General features: G+C 47.6%; 9 protein-coding genes across 9 annotated transcripts; 6 read left to right on the top strand and 3 right to left on the bottom strand.

The window, feature by feature from the left end:
- Positions 1–170: 170 nt before the first annotated feature.
- N7500_000241 (uncharacterized protein) lies at positions 171–1349 on the bottom strand (the record flags this gene model as incomplete). Its single annotated transcript, XM_056671387.1, has 3 exons — positions 171–576; positions 635–908; positions 962–1349. The coding sequence occupies 3 exons, from the start codon at positions 1347–1349 to the stop codon at positions 171–173; spliced, it is 1068 nt and encodes a 355-aa protein (XP_056536960.1).
- A 435-nt stretch (positions 1350–1784) lies between these two features.
- N7500_000240 (uncharacterized protein) lies at positions 1785–2699 on the top strand (the record flags this gene model as incomplete). The annotated part of the gene is made up of 2 exons (XM_056671386.1): positions 1785–2331; positions 2449–2699. 2 exons carry the CDS (start codon positions 1785–1787, stop codon positions 2697–2699), a joined length of 798 nt encoding a protein of 265 aa, XP_056536959.1.
- A 516-nt stretch (positions 2700–3215) lies between these two features.
- N7500_000239 (uncharacterized protein) lies at positions 3216–3871 on the top strand (the record flags this gene model as incomplete). The annotated part of the gene is made up of 2 exons (XM_056671385.1): positions 3216–3464; positions 3527–3871. 2 exons carry the CDS (start codon positions 3216–3218, stop codon positions 3869–3871), a joined length of 594 nt encoding a protein of 197 aa, XP_056536958.1.
- Positions 3872–5159: 1288 nt separating this feature from the next.
- Positions 5160–6182, top strand: N7500_000238 (uncharacterized protein; the record flags this gene model as incomplete). The annotated part of the gene is made up of 1 exon (XM_056671384.1): positions 5160–6182. The coding sequence occupies one exon, from the start codon at positions 5160–5162 to the stop codon at positions 6180–6182; it is 1023 nt and encodes a 340-aa protein (XP_056536957.1).
- Positions 6183–9473: 3291 nt separating this feature from the next.
- Positions 9474–10475, top strand: N7500_000237 (metallophosphatase domain-containing protein; the record flags this gene model as incomplete). Its single annotated transcript, XM_056671383.1, has 1 exon — positions 9474–10475. One exon carries the CDS (start codon positions 9474–9476, stop codon positions 10473–10475), a length of 1002 nt encoding a protein of 333 aa, XP_056536956.1.
- A 73-nt stretch (positions 10476–10548) lies between these two features.
- N7500_000236 (uncharacterized protein) lies at positions 10549–11163 on the bottom strand (the record flags this gene model as incomplete). Its single annotated transcript, XM_056671382.1, has 1 exon — positions 10549–11163. The coding sequence occupies one exon, from the start codon at positions 11161–11163 to the stop codon at positions 10549–10551; it is 615 nt and encodes a 204-aa protein (XP_056536955.1).
- Positions 11164–11609: 446 nt separating this feature from the next.
- Positions 11610–12368, top strand: N7500_000235 (uncharacterized protein; the record flags this gene model as incomplete). The annotated part of the gene is made up of 1 exon (XM_056671381.1): positions 11610–12368. The coding sequence occupies one exon, from the start codon at positions 11610–11612 to the stop codon at positions 12366–12368; it is 759 nt and encodes a 252-aa protein (XP_056536954.1).
- Positions 12369–12768: 400 nt separating this feature from the next.
- N7500_000234 (MCM DNA helicase complex subunit MCM6) lies at positions 12769–15818 on the bottom strand (the record flags this gene model as incomplete). The annotated part of the gene is made up of 5 exons (XM_056671380.1): positions 12769–12888; positions 12964–13956; positions 14016–14151; positions 14207–15594; positions 15648–15818. The coding sequence occupies 5 exons, from the start codon at positions 15816–15818 to the stop codon at positions 12769–12771; spliced, it is 2808 nt and encodes a 935-aa protein (XP_056536953.1).
- A 1293-nt stretch (positions 15819–17111) lies between these two features.
- On the top strand, positions 17112–18894 carry N7500_000233 (uncharacterized protein; the record flags this gene model as incomplete). Its single annotated transcript, XM_056671379.1, has 3 exons — positions 17112–17211; positions 17294–17616; positions 17737–18894. The coding sequence occupies 3 exons, from the start codon at positions 17112–17114 to the stop codon at positions 18892–18894; spliced, it is 1581 nt and encodes a 526-aa protein (XP_056536952.1).
- Between the last annotated feature and the right edge of the window lie 806 nt (positions 18895–19700).

Genomic DNA, 19700 nt, shown 5'->3' with positions numbered 1-19700 from the left:
TAACCCTATGATAATCTGTATGCTCTTTGGATGTCCTTTTTGGTACACAATAGCGAGGATATAGGGCTTGGTCAGTCTCTTATTCAAGCAAAATGTTCATCGTGAGGGCTAAAGGTCAGGTTACTAATGAAATTGGGGCAAAATAGGTCTGACCAGAAAAAAAAAGGGCCTCATTGTCGATATCGTGGAGTCCATTGACTCCATAGCTCAATGCCGGACATGAAATATTCTAGACCTTTGATGTACAATTCCAGTTCAGGCCTCAAATTTTCCGAGCGAATTTCTGCCATAGATTGCTTGTGAGCGAGCTCCAACTCGCGACAGTAGCTATACATCAACCGCTTGCAAGCTGTGTATGATAGTCCTGTCTCATTGGCAAAAATGTAAATGGCAGAGAATGGCTGGGCACCATCGGTTGGGTTCGCCTGGTATACTTTCCATTCCCGTTCCCAGCTATATATATCGTTCACGACGCTGAAATACCGAAATGCGGTGCTCTCCAAAGCCGCGGTCTTTTTAAGTTCAGGCGTAGTGAGACAGAGCTTGGCACCGAATCTAATAAGAGCTGAGTACAGTCTAAATGGCCATCAGTCCTCAAAAATGTGTGAAAATAGACAGATACGACAATACATACGGTCTACCCACATCTGTCTCCCTGAGCTTGAGGTATGATCCGAGAGTTTTTATTGTGGTTCTTTCCTGGGATGTCTGGGCCTGCAGAAGTTGACAAAATCCTTGGGCAACATCATTTGCTAGAAGCTCGTCTATACTTCGCATGGCCATGATGGTATCGTGAAGCATCCACTCCAGGCAGATACTTCTGTCGAGACTCGCTGTTCCAAGGGCAACTTTCATGACCTGGTCCCGATATGACAGCATTTGTGTAAAGCTCATTTTTTCGAGTTGGTCTATCATGGAAGTCAATAGATGTCCAAACCCAATTACCGATCCAAGGACTCACCATCAACGAGTAAAGACAAGTAAAGCATTTTGCATGTCACATCAATGCGATCATCTAGCGTCAATGGGAAGAAGTGACTGAAGGCACGGGATAAACCAAGATCAAGGAACCCCTTTTTCTCCTTTTCGCTGGCAAAGCTCCAATTGTCACCAAAATATGGTTCAACTTGAGCCTGAATGTGCTCCCATCCTAGTGGATGTGTTTTGGATTCTAGTTGGCTAGCTGGGATCTCGCAAGGGATATTTTGTGCTGTCGAATACTGCCTGTCCGGTTTGTTTATTGAGTGGATATTGGGTAAAATGACCCCCCGGTTGACAGCTAATGTCACCACAAATTGGTTTTGATTTACCAATTGCTTCCAGGTGCATGCTCTTCGAAATCGATGCATTGCAACTTCTGTTCAAAGTGCATTTCATTGAAGCCTGGGTTCTTTGATTGGTGAGAGTCTCCATAATAATCACGCACGGACCATCAAAACGTGATGTCATCCACGTCAACCGTGGTCCATCTCACTCTTCTTTTTACGCTTATCTCTTGAAGATCTCTAATTCTACTTCCTTCATACAACCCAATCGACATCCATTCCATAAAACTATCAATTTCCAGGCTGAGTAGAATATAAATCAGCCATACCCGCACCAATTCGATCAGCGTTTGCCCGAGAGAGAGGCCGTGAGCTTCCTACTAACATATGGTGCCAGCTTCCGCTGCTGTCAGTCATCAAAGCTCTCTGCAGGTGGCTCTCCGGCGCCTAAGTGCACTTAAATTAGACATTGGAAGATCTCCCTGCAATTCTTTGGCTCTCTCAACAAAGGCTGGCACCATGAGCACAACCTCAAAGAACCCACAGCGTGCCCCATGGCGCGATCTCCTTGACTCTCAACTCAAACAAACAGCTGGATATGATTTCACGGTTGCAACAGTTGGCTACGATGCTCAACAGCGTCCGGTACCTCGCCTGCGGACTTGCGGCTGTCGTGGGTTCTTCCCAGAACTTGAGCTCAATTCTAAGGGCCAGGAAGCTATGGATCAGCAGGTGGAAGGTGGTGGTAATCCACCTATATTCGAAAGTGACATGCTGTCGTTTACCACGGACCCTCGAATGGAAAAGCTCTCTCAACTGGAGTCCTCTGGTCATGCGGTTGAAGCTGTGTTCTGGCTGAAAGATCTCATGACTCAGTGGCGCATCAAGGGAACGGCATATGTAATTGGCGACCCCAGTGGAGAAGATTCACAGGAAGAGAAGACATCCCGAACTGAGATAAGAAAGGCATTGAGGGTGAAGGGGGGTGCTGACAGCGATGTTGCGAAGTGGACATGGCAAAATGCTGTCACTAAGTACTTTGCAAACCACTCCCCTGTCGCAAGAGGTACGTTGTCTCGGGACAGGTGATCGGGTGCAAGTGTTTTATTTCCACATTACTTTTATGCCGGATTGAAAGGCCATGTTACCCATCAGAACAAGCTCATACTGACTGAGAGTCTAGGTTTTTTCCGAAATCCTCCCCCTGGACAACCTAAATCCTCAACTCCAAGCCAATCGGATCTGAAACTGGGCCAAAAAGTGCTGGACCTCTATGACCCTGTTGCAAGGGCAAATTTCCGAGTTGTTGTCATTCGCCCCGAGCAGGTTGAGCGCTTAGATCTTACTGATCAAGAGAATGCCAAACGATGGAACTGGACATTCGTCGATGGAGACGACGGTGCTCAATGGGATGAAATCGAGGTGTGGCCGTGATTCCATCAATACTCCATGATTTTTGTTCTCAGAACATTTGATCACATTGTATTCAAAAGGAATGTGTCACCGCTGCCTTGTTTTTAATTATTATGACATGATCTACCTATGCGGGATCTTCCTGTCTCGGGTTATAGGGATTTGTATCTATAGGCTTCAATGGAACATTCTTTAAAGGCAGTAAGTAAAGCGTTGGTATTTTCCGTGGGGTCATTATATTTGAAGATACATCGGGTGACTGGGCTTCCCATCTTTGCTTGATTTGTTGGTTTGTCGGTTTGTCGGTTTGTCGGTTTGCTTCATGGTTGTCGCATGCCTAAAAGAATCTTCCCTTTTGCCAACTCGTCGCACCTCGCTGCTGCGCTTACTTTGCAACCCCACGACAAATACCTTTCACTTCTCATTCAATCCCATCTCATTAGCAAAAGTGACTCCCCTTCGAAACTCATCTTTTCACCTACCTTATTCCATCTTAATACTGACAATTGGCACGTTCACACAGTGTCTGACATCGAGATGCCTAACGATAACCCTGCCTGTGCTGACTGTAAGGCCAAGAAGAAGCGGTGCATCCACCGGAACCAACCCGTGAAGGTCGCCGAGGCTGAAGTCGTTCCAGCCAGCATGTCTCCCCTCTCCGATCCCGCCGTTCCAACGCCTGCTCTCACCCCTGCGCCCACTCCTGCTCCTACTCCTGCCGTTGCCCTCGGTGCTGCCACTCGTGGACGCCGCAAGGCCGCTGAGGCTGCCGAGGCCAAGCCCAAGGTACGTGACATTGACCTCTGACTTCTATTTATCTTTGTCCCCATGCTGATACATGGACATAGGAGACGAGCCCTGACCCCGCTCCCGCGGAATCCAACGACGAGCTTTCTTCTGTGCCCTCTGGACCTGAGGAGCAGCCGGTGGTCAAGAAATCCATCAAGCGTCGCCGTCCCAAGTTCGCCAAGTCGCAGAACGGGATCCCTGACTTCCCCGCCGATTCTCTCCAGGCCGCTTCCACCATGTCCGTGCACCGCGTCTGGGCCCGTGAGCTTGAGGGCAACCTTGAGGAACTTCAGAGGAACTTGCAGGCCTTTGATGACGCTCACCGCGCTACTATGGCCTCTGCCCAGAATATCCAGCGTACTGTCGACGGCTGGATTCAGACTTGGGCCGCCACTGGTCGTTAAGTATTGTGAACGTTCGTCATCGCACCTTTTCAGCGCCTTGGTCCCGGTTTGGTTCTTATGCTATGGGGAGGATATTTCCGATCAGTTATGTTGTTCTGGGAGATGTTACTAGGTTTGATCTGAGAAAATCAGTTCCAGACGTGCTCAACCCAGGTTTGGATAATCCACGTGGCAAGACACGTGAGCCTGGCCGACACCCATAGATGAATCGATCTTTTTCTCGATGCCCCTTGACACATCAATGGATTTGCATATTCGAATCGTATGTAAACATCAAAGCTCAGTAAGGACATGTATGTTGTCCGAGAGGCTGTATGGTGTGTCCCAATCTTGGACCCTAGCCTTCAAGAATCATAGCACGTGTAAGCTTAGTATACCTACAAAACGTTCAAAGTGTGTATATAGTAGTTATCGAGTCGAGTGAGCAGGGAAATCCAGAAGTTGACACCAGTCGATTTATACCGATCACCCAATCGCAGCTATCGATCGGGCGGCTCCCTGCGGGAGTTTGGGATCGTCCGGCTCCCAATGTGGCCCCAATGTGGCCCCAATATGCCTACAATCCAGGTACGGAGTAGTCCCAAGGGGGTCCCCATTGTGTTGGTCGACTTTCATATCTGGTCCCCGAATCCCCGGTTGGTCCCCGGCCGTTACGTGTCAAACCTCTCTTAGGAAAGGTACCCGTTGATATCTACAGGGTTCTCACTCTTTTTGTCTCTCCCTATCTCGGTTGGACACTTAACGTTCTGATGGAATCGGTCTCTTTATATCATATTTTATCATATCAATTTCTTTGTGTTTAGAGCATTCATTGTCACAGTCTAACATAGATCTAAAGTAGTGCACGGAGCTCTAATAGTTTGCACAAACTGACAATTGTCTATTTTGCTTGAGTGATACAAACATAGAACATTCCAATATTGAAGCTCTCGGAATAACCACAATACAGATTTCTGTACCGAAACTGCCCAGATCTGTCTAGCCCCATATGACTTGATACGACCCACCAAACACGGTATTTACCATACCAATACCAATACCATACTCATCTTCAATTTCTCTTTCCGTTTCCCCCCCTCTCCCTATGCTTCACCGTCACTTGCTTTGCGCAGATCCTATTCCACACTTGACCTTAAGAAGCCCTCTCTTCCTTTCTATATTCCTCTACCCTTCTCGAACTCACGATTTATGACGAAACGATCACCCGGAATTACACGTAATACTTGGTTTCTTTGATTGCGACCTGTGCAAGTCTGGATCGGGGGATTTCAACTATCGAATATTCATTATGGTCATGGCCTCAATGGATGCTCTGGGGGCCTTTACCCACATGAAAGACAATATTCCTGCCTGGATCACTCGCGTTTCAGAGCTTGCCACGCACACCCATAAGAAACACAATGAATACTCGGAAGCTTACAGACACCACGCAAACTTCAAGCCTCGCCGACGGAAGAACAGCTCCGTTTGCTCCATTCACGTCGACGATCTCGTTCCGATCGCACAAAGAAAGAGTCCCAGCCCGGAGCCCGCGGAGACACACGATGCGCCCGAGCAAGGTCAACGTTCAGGTCGCAAGCGCACTACGGATGAGGCCCCCTCAGTCGAGTCCAACGAAGAATATGCCTGGGTAAGCACGCGGCACAATGTCATCATCGAGTATGATGGGCATACACAGCAGACGCTCGAAGCAATTGTACGGGATATTGGGATTGCCAGGAACAACATTAGACGAGGCCAGATGGCCATGATGCCGCGTACAGGGCTGCGCGCGGGCTTGTTAAGCAAAGGCATTGATATGAATCTGTCAAGTGCATTGGGACAGGCAGGGCCACTTTCTTGTGTTCGCAGCACCCGGACTACAGCTGGACTTGTTGGAGTCTCCGGGACCAGCGCACGGAAAGACTCCCCTTTTGATTTTGCCGACAAACAACTCGAGCTGGCCCATTCGCTTTGCGAGACGGCAGCTTATCAAGTCCTTCGATCTGGCGACTGTGGAACGGAATTAGACGGTGTGGAAGAGAAGTTCAAGATGCTACTTGAAGCGGCTATCAACGAGGTCGACCGCATCATGGCAGAAAAGAAACAGCAAGAAGAACACGAGCAAAAACAGCAAGAGGGAACCGCGGAAGAAGGTCCACCCAAACCGGCCCCTACTCCTTCTGCGGCACGACTCGCCCGGGTCGCTGCTATTGCTGCGAACAAACCCTCAATGACCATGGCAGGTGCCATCGAGGTCGATGATAACTCGTCTATATCGGCTGAGTCGATTGACCTATCTGCGTTCCGATCCTCTCGCATTCGAGCATAAACACTGGCATAGCCAACATTTGACCTCATCTTAGCGATTTAGCGTGTGTTAAAACCCTTGCAGCAAACCCATTACAGCCATTTGATACTTTTGGATTGTTGAGAGCATCATTTCTTTCTCTTTGATTGGCCTTTTCTTTGGTCTTTCTGATCTTTCATTGCAATTTGATTCGCAGCTACGGGGGCGCATATACACCATCCATTCCCTTATTTGCAGTAGTTTACTCCTTCCTACTGTCTTTGATCACATTTTTTTCAATATTGCGTCATCATTTGGGATACCTACCTCCTGTCTGTCTCTTGCATAGGCTCATGAATCACTCTCAGGAGAGCACGGCGTTGGGCCCGGCGTTTACATTGCTATCTATGTTTCTAATTTTTGTTCTTATCGATTCTCAGTAAATATATGTGGCAAGAATTTGACTTTTCCGTGGACTTTTTTGGCTTCATTGTCAGTCTTACATGCATATGGAGTCTCCTAAAGGACAAAGAATTGTACTACGTCGAAGTCCTCACGGCCCCGACCTCCCATGACCAATTGAGTCAAGTCCTGCGAATGATTTGAAATATACAAATGAGTTTTGATTCTTCTCATTGACCTTGACTTTCCTGTAATAATCCCGGACATGTGTAGCTTGGCAATGTCCCAATGCATGGCCGTTGCCGTTCCGTGTTGCGGCACGGCAAGACAACGGGATGCATGTATCTCAGTGCGATGATTCGCCAAACAAACTCGCCACAGGTATCAACGGGGCTGCTCCGTTGTGGGGTCCGGGGGCCCTTGATTGATACCCAGCCTTCCTAGTTCAGTGCACAGTCTAGTAAGATACACATAGCCTTACCGTGGAGACATTGATTACAAGTGTGGGTAGAAGGACCATCGAAAACTTCAAATCCTTGTCCAGAATACTCCGTACTTTGTACAATTGTACTTGGGGATCACGGAGTATCTCATGTGTGAGTGAATCAACGGCTCAGAACGTCTTCTTTGCTCATTGTGCTGGCATCCACACCGACTGTCGAGGCGGCAATCTTCTTAATTCGCATTCAGGAACGATGTGCGTAGTATGCATGTACACATGCATGGCATATGCTACAGAGTACGGAGTATGTTGTACCTACTTTACAAGACCTGTTCCTCCATCAACAGACCTACGTTGTGCGTCCAAATAAACCATATACACCTTTTTCTTTCGTCATTCGTGAAAGGAAGTTCGACCATGGCATAGTATGTGGCACCGGAAGCTAGATGAGAGGCGTTTTTTAGTACAGAAGTATACTACATAGAGATGTACGCAGTACGGAGGAGGTACCCGTATGTGTGGACATTATATTACCAGGCATGGTTTAGACACATATACCGTTGGTCGATCATGGATGTGGCAGGTGGAATAATATTATATATACTCCGTACTCCGTACGATATACGGATTACGGGGGAGTGGCTTCCACCTGGCAGGATGCAGTGCAGGGTTCTTGCATCCCACATATGCATACAAAAGTCCATACATCCTTGAATATTATACAGTCCATCTGTATGGAGTATTCTATTTCCTTCCATGCCATAGATATTGACGGTACCCATCCCTCGGCATTAGGGGATAGTCATCTCACCTTGAGCAAACTATATTGGAATATCTCTAGCATACTTCATCTCCTCCGTGCTGTACTTGATGGTAGTAACATGAAACATATGGAGGAAGATGCTTAATATCAAAGCGGAGACCGTGAATTCTTATATTAATACATACAATACAGCCAGTTTGTATATATTTCATACATACTAAAGCCCTCGTCTCCGTTGACAAGTCACTTTACCTTCCCCTTTGGGTGGCGTGGGTAATTTCAGTTTCATTTCTTTTCTGACAAAAGTACGCAGGAAGAGCGAGAATCAATTTGAGTTTTTCGACTCCATACATAATGAACTGGTTTTCGAGGGTGAAATATACTCCGTAGGGAGTCCTGCACGGTATAGCAATGCGTCCCCCTTAATAGGAGTCCTATTGTGTCCAACAAAGACAACCCTACCTGAGGTGGTACAACATACAAATAATTTGTATTTTATGATCTCAACTCCACCCCGCTAGCCAGAATTGACAGGTGTCAAACGGTGTAGCAAGCCAAGCAAGCCATCGCGGTATCCTACCGCCAACTAGTCTCGGAGAACCAGGATCTTCTTTACGCTTGACGGCAGTGGCCTTTTTAATATCACCTAGTGCTCAAAAGCCGCAGGGGTGTGAGTGATGCCTATAGTAGACTCCTGCCTTCCTGGGTAAGGCGGCATGATTCTATGCAGGGAAGATTCTCCTTTTCACTGTCAGATGTCAAAATTTTGCCAAGTGCATTGCATGTGGTACGGAGTACACCGCATATGTTGTAGGCTTGGGTGATTCTCCAAAGGAAACTCGAAAGAGGCTTCCTTCGTACGGGGTACTCCGTATTTGGAGTGGAATAGGGTGTGTTTGGGGTCAGTGAATTGTAAATACGAGTCACTGACAACAATACGTATTGATCTCGACAAAAGTACCTGTCACATGTGTATAGACTGTATTTTCTAAGTAAATATCGGTATGCATAGGATAACTATGATACACTCTGCAGAATGAACTGAAGGATATCTCAGTCAAAGAGTGCCGAACTGCTAATACTTCTCAGTTTGATGGTTGTATCACTCAGTGGTCTGCAATAGATCCAGCCCATCCATAGTGACGGGGTCAAGTAAAGATATATATTGTATATATTTATTGCACCGAAGATGAGCATTCATCAAATTAATTTCTCTGTTGAATTGAGGCGGAAGATCGAGATTGTTCATGTCCCACAGTCTTGTAGTAGCTATGAAGGTTTGCTTTATTATTTCTCTCAGAATTTACATTATTGAATCACGCTGCCATGATCATACCAGTGAGTATGAAGAGACCTTACTAGATAGGGTAATTCCATAGCAACTTCCCAAGGTTGATATCTTGCTTGGAATTCGTTCTTGAAATGATAGTCTTTGCTCAACAAGATCTATGAGAATCCAGTTAATTACATTTGAAGTCCCAAAAAAAAAAGCCGGGATCATTTGATATAATGACGACCTAATAAAAAACAAAATGTTATGCATTGACGGGGAATCGAACCCCGGCCACTACTTATCAACACTCCGAGGAGTGATATGGAAGAGTAGTATTCTACCACTGAACTACCAAAGCTGATTTGTTGAATGGATTTCCTTGTAACGTACTGTGAATTCCAATAATTTGAATCATTACTGTCCTCCAACACAACGGGCAGGTTGGTCCTTCAAATGAACAACCATCTACTCCCTTTCCCATACAACATATCACGCCCAACATGGCTGGAGCGTGTAGTGCAACCGCTCTGGAGTGTCCTATTGGGGGGACTCACCCAGTCCGCACCACAGAAACCGTCGACAACCCCGATTCCTCTCCAAAATAACTCAGCTTTCCCTCCAGTTCGCATAATATGCATCTCAGACACGCACAATGCAACCCCTCCTCTACCATCCGGGGACATCCTAATACATGCGGGCGACTTAACGGCCCATGGTACATTTGACGAGGTACAAGCGCAGCTCCACTGGCTGTCCTCTCAGCCACATACCCATAAGATTGTCATCGCTGGCAACCATGACCTTATTCTTGATGAAGCAAGTGAGATGAAGTTTCTTGCACGCCAGGGAATCAGTGCTACAAAGCGGAAGCAATTGGATTGGACCGGGATCCATTATCTTCAAGGCGAAGAAATGACGCTGGAACTGCCAATCCTTACTGCCGGGGAGCAGCAAGTGCGCCGCTTGAAAATATATGGGTCCCCGATGACGCCGGAGTTTGGCCTTTGGGCCTTTCAGTATCCTCCGATTCGCGACGTGTGGAGCGGGCAGATCCCTGATGATACAGATATTGTGGTCGTGCATGGGCCACCAGCTCTATATGGTGACTGCGATAACGAAAAGGGACCGGATGGAAAGATCAAGGTCAAAGGAGATGGGTATCTATTACGCGAGATACAAAGAGTAAGGCCCAAGATGCTTGTTTGCGGGCATATCCATGGGGCATATGGCGTGACTGTCATCCAGCACGATGGAATTGAGGGTGTGATGAACGGTGTACAAATGGGATGGGAAGGCTACGATATAGTTGGAGCGCTCAAAAAGACTCTATGGAGTAGGATCACCCTGGGGAGAAACGTCGAGCGCCCAGAAGAAACTCTCGTCATCAACGCTGCCTTTGCACCAGGTGAGCTGAGAAGCGAAGATAAACGCGCAATCAGTATCGATTTTCACTGAGCGCAAATTTGCATGTGAGAAAAATCCATGAGGTCATAATTTATCGAAAAACCAAGGTTAATGGGACCAGCCTTCAGATAAAATGAATATGCGGTTGCCAATGCAGGATGTTCTTCGCTGCTAGCTGGCCGCTAGCCCTTTCGTCCTCAAACGATTCAAGAACCTCATCGTTATCATGTGGGATGACTAGGGTATCTTCCAGCCGCGCCACCTGCTCCGTCCACTCTGGGACCGACTCGAATATTCTCTCCTCCTTTTGGTACTGCTCTATTTCTTCCCGCGACATGATGGGGTCGGCTTTCCGTGGTAGACCTAATTCGATACGCTGGTTGAATGACTCGACCAATAACCCTGGGATAGCAGATAGAACCGCGTAGCGAGATTCGGAGGAGTCGTGTGGATCAGGAATCGAGGCAATCGGCCACTTTGTGTACCAGAAATATTCGATTTCGTTTCGCAAACCGATATTATCGTTTAGAACCAAGTGCTCGTAAAGTCGATATAGGGAAAATAGTGGGTTGTCTTCGAGCTTGTCTTTAGGGGTCCGATAGGCGCGTTGGAAGAGGCGTTCACGGTAGGCGTTGGGGCGAGCGAGGAGTTCCTCGGGCTTTGGTGGGGGAAAGACAGGGTATTCATCTGATAAATACCTGTGCCAGAGGTATCTTAAGGGGTTGGGTATCAGCCACATGCTGTCAAATTAGATGAACTATGTGCGTTGTATGTAAATCCAACTTTCGTAGGTCCAGCAGTGGAAACGGCCCGATGGGAGTGCCCGTGACTTCTAGAGTGGGTCCCACCCGCTCAATCCCGATTACATAATACGCCTAACGCCTAAGCGCCATGAATTTCTATTATTATCGATAGCATATATATAATTTCTATTTTTAGGGCCATGGCGTGTAGTTAACAAGCAGGCGCGTACGGAGTACTAAGACTAGATGTGTTTTGAAATATGCAGCTTGCTTCTTCTAGGTATCAAGTGTCAGAGTAGTCTCTAGAGGCTGAGTATAAATCATAAAAGAATTTCATCTGGTAGATATAAATAACCTTGGAAGTACCAACAATGGTGGTTGTTTCTGTAATAGCCAGACACCTTCATTGTCAAGCGACGTTTTACAGAATTACTTAGCCAAAATGGGAAATAACACTTCTCAGGAGTCTCGAGATCGCCAGCGTCGCCCTGGCGGAGATAAAGGGCTACCGATGAATATATCAGGCCCATCAGGTGGGCTCCAGATGATTCCGACTCCCCATAGGGATGGAACTGGCCGACCGGTCATTCCCCGATCCTTTGAGATCAATCGTGATCAGCTCCTTCTTGCTTTCCAATACATGGCGGATTATCTCCATGGACAGGGTGCCAATTTGACCATTTATGTGGCCGGAGGCGCAGTCAACACCGTCTACCTTCGTTCTCGACACAGTACTGGTGATGTCGACTTTTTTGGTTCAAACGAGCAGAGTCGTCTTCTGAAAGACGCATCCAAATATGCTCAACAGCATTCCAAATCCCAACTCGGCGCAAACTGGTTCAACAACTCCATGTCGTTGTTTTTGGGCCGCGCCATGGAGCAGGACCTCATGGGAGCATCGCATCTCCAGAATGCAGTCCTCTTCAGCAAGTCCGGGCTCACGGTTTATGCCGTCCTCTGGGAATACGCACTGTGCGGCAAGACAGATCGGCTGACGAAACCAAATAAACGTCCGTATGATACCGCAGACGCCGTGGCTTATCTTCATCAATGCGTGAAGGCAAACGGCGAGCATGCAATCCAAGCCCAGCAGATTGAGACATGGGCGCGAAATTACAACAAGGCGGTTTCAGCCACAGTACTAATGGAGATTGACACCTTGTACAAGAGCAAATATGGTAAGCACGGTATATTGTTTTGACCTCTCTGGCTGGGTCGGATCTATACGGTATGGGGATATGGTGACCCCCTCGAGAACATTGATCCTGAGAGGATCTACTTTTGGTGGTCAAACGCGTCCTCTGTGATCCTTGTTTATATGGTGATATGTAAGTCGATGACTCGCGAGAGGAGTTATCCACGGGAACGAATTGGTTTTTATGTGCTGGGCAAAACTATTTATGTTCATTGAAATGTATTTTGGACCTTGAGTCCAGTATCATTCATGTCCTACTCAGCATAAGAACTAAACGGATATCATCACTCATTACCCCTTGCTCCTTGTATTTAACCCATTGAAAATGCTCAACATAGCCCAGCCCTGGAAGATAGACAGTACAATATAAGAAATAAGAAGATCAAGACACAAGCACAATTTTGTCTCACATCTCGTCGAAGGCACAATCGGGATGCATGACGTAAAGGACCTTTCCGTCATTTTGTTGGGTATCGTCAGTTCCGTCCGTGAGGCCAGACCCGGAGATACGCAACAGGATTTTGTCCTATAGGATATGTTTGTTAATGACATGTCTTGAGAAACCGACAGCTATTGCCGTAGTAAAGGAAAAGCAACTCACCTTGACCATGCGTTTCAAAACCTTGCCTGCTAGATCACGCTCACGCTCGTAATCATCGGCAGTGTTAAGTTCACCCTCGATCTGTTCCAAGTACCAAAGTACAAGATCTTCTTGTTCGACACCTTCGCCCGAGTTCACCTCGTCCTCGTTTACCCGCCTGACGATCTGGTTCAGGATCTTGGCGTACTTGTCATAAGTGATCTTGGTCTTCTGGCGTTCTGGCTGGACAGGAGCTTGAGCAGGCTCTGCGACATCACGCATAGGGCTGTCGCCCTCGTGGTCGCCATCGGCCATCTCCTGGTCGTCATCAGCGTGATTGGTGTGAGCAGGCATATCATCATCGTCAATCTCAACATCGTCTTTCTCAACAGTCACGATACTCTGGCGGAGAAGATCGTATGCCTCGATAACGAACTTGGGATCAATCTCCTCAACACAATTGGCTTTGGCGACAGCCTCGGACAAACGGATCAAAGACTCGAGCTGACGAACGGTGATACGGTATGAAGAGCGACCAATACCTCCCTGAGCATCGTTGGAGCGCAGCTCCTTGTATTTCTCGACCAGCACTGCCTTCGCCTCCTCAGTGAAGACGGGGCGGAATGTGCGTGCGAACCGGATATAGCGCTGCAGTTGTTCTGTGCTCAACTCGGGCTCAACGGCTTCGTCGCGGTTCATGTGAACATTGACAATGTGCTCCGCCAAAGTGCGGTCAACAGACTCCTTTGGATCGTCGCGAATAACAAAGAACACATCGAAACGACTCATGATAGGAGCGCTGAAGTTCAAGTTGTTCCGAAGGGTTTGCTTCGGGTCGTAGCGACCGTTCACGGGGTTTGCAGCAGCGAGGATGGATGCGCGGGCATTGAGAGTAGTATGAATACCGGCCTTGGCAATGGAGATTGTCTGTTGTTCCATGGCTTCATGAATAGCGACTTGATCGGCGATATCCATTTTGTCAAACTCATCAATTGCACAAATACCACCACCGTTCTATGAGGACAAAGTCAGCCGTGAATCCACACCTAATCAGAGGGACATTTGGAACATACCGCAAGCATCAGTGCACCAGCTTCAATGGTGAACTCGCCTGTCTCGGGATCCTTGACCACTGAAGCGGTCAAACCAGCTGCCGAAGAGGCTTTACCACTGGTGTATACTGCACGAGGGTGCAATGAGCAGACGTATCTAAGGAACCCTGTTAGTGACCAATGTCGACATGTGAGGAGTTGGCAAAACTTACTTCAAGAACTGGCTCTTACTGGTCGACGGATCGCCAACAATGCAGATGTTGATATCACCACGAAGTTTTAGGCTCTCAATTGATGTTGACTTGCCAACACCACCGATCAACTGCAAAAGTATACCCTTCTTGATTTGACGATGACCCCAGATCATGGGAGCGATCGATTCTACAAGCCGGGAGTAGATATAATCAGAGTGCACCAGACGTTTGAGGTCTTGAACTTCAGCCGGAGTAAGGCTCTGCAGGAAAGCTTCTTGGGCTGATTCATCCCCAATATCCTCATCCTGATTCTGGTTCAAGGAAGCCAAGATATTATTTGATTGGCCACTCAGCTGTTGCTCCGGCTTTTGGCCAGGAGTTGTTGTGTCTGGGGTAACCATACAAGAGAGGAAGGCCAATCGGTAAGTCAGATCGCGCACGCCCAGGGACTTCAATCCAGAGACTCCGCTACCACCGACCTCATTACCCCGGAAGGAATTGTTGTCGCGGACGGCTTCAGGGCGCACACCGGGAAGACCCAATTGACTGACATCAGGAACGACAATCAAAGTACCCGTAAAGACGCAGCGTTCACCAGCCTTCGCGCGATCAACCATCTCACCACGCAGGATGACATCCATTGTGCGTGGCATACTACCAGTCGGAATTTCGTGCGACGATTCCTGAAGTTTAACCTTTTGCCAATCGACAAATGTACTCTTTCCGATATCCAGGCGCCATCCCACGCGGTTGCCGCAGGTATTATTGGGGCATTCTGTTGGCTCTGTATATTTGAAAGTCTGCTCAACATTCGGGACGACAGTCTTGCAACCTTCACAGATAAAAGTGCCTAGCGACAATTCCGGTCTGACCTCTGAAGTCCTTGTCACAGTTCCAGATACGGAAAGCAATTTTCCAATCTGATTCGTCCGAAGTTGTCGCAACCTAGAAACTAAAGGCAAGTTGTAAAAGGCAAGAGCGAACAGTTTGTCAGTTTGCTGGTGGCGAGTCTTCTCACGAATCTGACGCTCGAGGTCGGGGTTGTCTGAAACGCCCGCATAGGCTGAGGCAACGGAGGTGCTGGCTCGCGAAGAGGCGCTGGCGGTCATTCGGTGGGAGACAAAGTATTCTGGTTCGTACTTCGCGATGAGATTGTGCAGTCCCTTAGTGAGAAATGGCTGGAATCGATAGTATTGGCCGGCAATGGCATCTGCCAACACTGGATTGAGGATGTGTGTGAAATCGACGTAGAGAGTTGACAGCTCAAATTTCTTCATCCCCTTGATTTGAGCGATATAATATTTGTCACTGAGGAACTCTCCTGATGAGGGCGGCGCAGAAGATGAGGGTTCATCGATGTATGACTCGAGCAGTTCTTCAAATGCCTGCTGAACTTTCTCTGCCGCCTCGTCGACCACCGGCGGGGGCCAGCGGCATATGGATTCCGCATACGGCTGACCGTAGAACTTCCCCCTCCAACCACTTGGTCATCTGGGAAGGCATTCATATCACTCATAGGGCCATTGCTCTCCGAGCGTCGAGAGCTGGGTAGATTGTCGGATCGGAGGTTCTCACGGGAAGGCGCAGAGCCCAGCTCGGACTGGATCACGGCATCGAAAAGGGAAGACATGGCAAAGAGCTAATGGCCGGAGAATGGCCAATTGTAAAAAGAGGGTATCAAACTCTCACGTCTTGGAGGGGGGAGGAAATGTGGAGAGATGATATTGTAGACTCAATTTGCTATCTTAGTTTTTCGTGGGTCTCCTTCGCGGGTCTCCTTGGGCAACTAAGGCGCGACGCGAACGCGTGTTCGGAAGAATAGTTGATCCTATACCGACGCGTTAAGTGGTCTCCTTATATAATCACAAATGCTAACTAACCCAAATGAGTACCTGATTTCTTCATTCATCACTGCAAATAACATTATGTGTTTTGCTTACTCCGTAGTGCCCCCACTATCGTTCGTATTAGGCAGTCAAAATATCGGCCCTCGGGTTTCCTGAGGTCATAGCTTAGCTGTTGGTTCTAAAATCCGAAATAAGTTCATCTTACATATGCCTACCAACAAGCGAACAGAGCAACATACACTGGAGAGCTGCAGCTTTGTCGTCGTTTCAAGTGGTTTGGCCTGAAGTATTTGTCAATCCTAATATAAAAGCCGTAGATTTTAAGTGGGCTATGGTCGCGACGCTCACGGCCTTATATCCTTATTTGTCACTTCTACACGAGTGAAAAGGGGGTCTTGATATATCTCACATCTCGGGTACTACTTCGGTGTACAACGTCATGTATACCTTTCAAATGAACTACTCTGTGCGTACTCCTTAAATCTAAGACGATTGCAAGAATGATACTCTGTAATCCGTACTCCGTACATTTATCGGCGATATATTTATAGTTTCAATCATATTGAAATTGACCACGTACTTTAAAACTCCTTGAAAGTTATGAAGTCCTAATAACCGCAATGCTTGTGACGTTATAGAAACCACTTGCAAAAACAGTGAACAGCTCCGTCAAGTACAGAGTAGATTATGCTTGTTCGGACATATGTATGCTTATAGTCAAGTTAATTAATTGGCCGGGGGCCGATTGATCAATTGGGTAAATGGTTGACACTTGGCGCTTATATAAGAGCTTCTTCCCCCGGGGTGCCCGCAGTCGAAGCATTTGAAATCCCGTTTGTTCCCTCGGGGAATTATATTCCCCTCGCATTGTATTGCTTCGTAAGTTAATTACATGCTAGCGTGATTTGCTCCTGTCTTCCATGCAGATTCCCTGAGAGTCTCTGACACGATGACATAGGATTTGTTTGTTTTGCGATGGTTTCTTTCAAATCCCGAGTCCTTGACTGGAGGAATCTTGGTGACCATCGGTTGGTTATGCAGTTTTGACTGCTTCATTGTTTGGACAAAGGAAACCCATGCTTTCTCTCGCCATGTCTGAGAACAAAGAACGGCTAGGATCAACACTGACCAGACCGAGCGCCGTCCCGCCGTCGGGCCCTGACGCGGATGCACTGGGTATGCCTCCCTAGTTCCTTTACTAGCCAACTCCCAGGACTCTCGACGTGTATGTACAAATCAGCTAAAGCTTCTCCAACAGCACCATCTGCCTCAGATCATGACTCCCGAACCGCCAAATCCGGAAGGCGACGACGCGCTGCTGAATCGAAGAACAAATCCTACAAGAACCAACACTTCTATTTTGTTGATCAGAACTCATCATCCAAAGAAAAGCGCGCCCATGTTATGCGCCACCATGTACAGGAAAAAAAGAAACAGCGCAAGATGTCGGGCTCACTCCCGGCAGAGAAAATCCCTGATCATCCCTCATATCCACCGAAGAAAGAGGCAGGAACTGTCGAAAAGACTCGGCTGGAGTCACCGCCGACAGCTATCCAAAACTTCTCCAATAAGGAAACTTCGGTATGGGAATCACCTGTCTCTGGTTAAGTATCTAGGTCACAGCCAAGGCTAGACTATCTAGGTGTAGGCTTAGCCAGGAAAGATGATGGATTTAGATGCTAACGCTATTGTGTGTTATAGCTTCAAATCAGATTCTCAAATATGAGGTCGCAACCTCATACATCTACGCTACCATATATTGGCTCCCCAATCACGATACTCGATGCTTCGCGAAGGGATCCGTTTGCCAGTCTCCCAATCCAATACGACAACAGGGACATTGAATTGGCTGACTACTGGCGGAACAAATTGACGTACTGGTCCGGACAAAACCTTCATGTCAAAAACCAGATTTTCCGTACAGCCATGGGAAGCCCTCTCTCATTCAAGGCAGTAGTGCTGTCATATTGCGTGCGGTGGGAAGCACAGCTATACGGCGTGACCGACAGCACCGAAATTCAGCGCCATGTTGGCCAAGCCGCAAAAATCATCGAGGACGCCACCTCAGGTTCGGCACTAGTCAGAGTGGACGATCTTGGAATGGCCTTATGTGGAATGGCCTTGCACGAAGGGCGCTTTGGGAGCAAGCAAGTGGCCCAGGCATATGTTGACCGTGCGATTCAGATCATGCGACCACGAACAGGAACAAATAGGCCCGTGGAAGTATTTATGCATTATATCCGATACCTTATGATGCCAGAAGGCCCCGGGGTCAGTTCGGCCGAACAGCAATGGCTACTCATTTTTCTCCGTGGAGCCGAAGACCTCATGCAGCAACATAGCTCCCCTGACTACCTCCTTCAAGCACCCCACAGACTCAAGGCTTTCGAGATGGAAAGTCCTCTATTCTCCCTGCTTTCCAGTGGACCGCGACCATCTCAAGTGCCTCATGAGTCACGTGTATATGTTGTTCCTGGTGCGCATACGCAAGAAATCAGCCGAACAGCGGCACTTATTTATATCACGGCTGCGTTGTGGGATTTCCAGGGGTCCCCAGAAAAGACCGAGCGTTTCCTTTCCTCTATATGTACTGCGGCGAAACAGCACCACCTCGATCGTGATCCGGCTTGTGAAACCCTACTGTGGTTGTTGCTGGAGGAGGGATATGATTCCGATTTACAAGACCCCGAACGCGGATGGTCCACGGGCGAATTGCTTAAGGCACACAAACAGCTACGGCCGGACCTTCAATTTCAGTTTAATGAGATTCTCATGAGTTTCTTCTCTTTTCAGACCCCTATCCGCGGGGTCACTGCATTTGAAGAGGAGCTTCGACATGATTCACATAATTCCCAGTGAAATTTTTTTGAAATGTATTCAAACATACCCCGTACTCTCGAAATACTACGTCAACCTAGTGGAATGTCCACGGGTCTTGGCCTGGACCCGAGTACCAGGATAAGTTTAAACGTCATTAGGTTTCGGGGACTCGAAGGGGCAAGTTCCAGGTTACAGACTTTTAGATTTGATATTCTTTGCATGTGAGTAGACAGAAAATGGGAAAAATAATATCCAACATACCAACTTCGCCACACCAAAGCGAGATCGGGCCTGAGTACCAAGCGCATGCGTAACGCCGAGGTACATCCGCTAATCAGATATCAGCCGTACCGCGTCACCCACAGCTATCCACAGATGAGATCAGGTTGTCATGCAATTTGCTGTTTGGACATGTACGTTGTCTTATCATTACAGTATTGGATTATGATCTTTGAGCTTAGAAAATTGAATGGAAAATGATTTTCGGTATGTTATCAACCTCTGCTGTTGGGGCGCAGCTGAGGTTCAAGTGGTGACTTTTTAGGCTCGCTAACTTTACCTGCAACATACAACATACACCTATGAAACCTTTTGACTCGCGAAGGGGCCAATCTTGACCCACCGAACACACGGGTCAATAGTGCAGTCCACTAGCCTTACCGCCCTCTTGCCACCAATTTCTCGATCTACAGGAGTTAATTGGATTCAACTCGCGTATGAGATCATTTGATCGTCTTATGACTTGGCAGGAATTGGCAATGACACGACTGCAATTGAATGGCGGACAAAGCAGGTGGGGAAAAAAAAAGCAATAGCGTCAAAAAAGCATCATCACAAGGAACACC

This window comes from Penicillium coprophilum (genome assembly GCF_028826855.1).
Source record: "Penicillium coprophilum strain IBT 35676 chromosome Unknown utg000001l_segment0_segment0, whole genome shotgun sequence".
Classification (NCBI taxonomy): Eukaryota; Fungi; Ascomycota; class Eurotiomycetes; order Eurotiales; family Aspergillaceae; genus Penicillium; species Penicillium coprophilum.
Note: the sequence above shows the minus strand (reverse complement) of the source record. Positions and strands in the feature narration are given on the sequence as shown.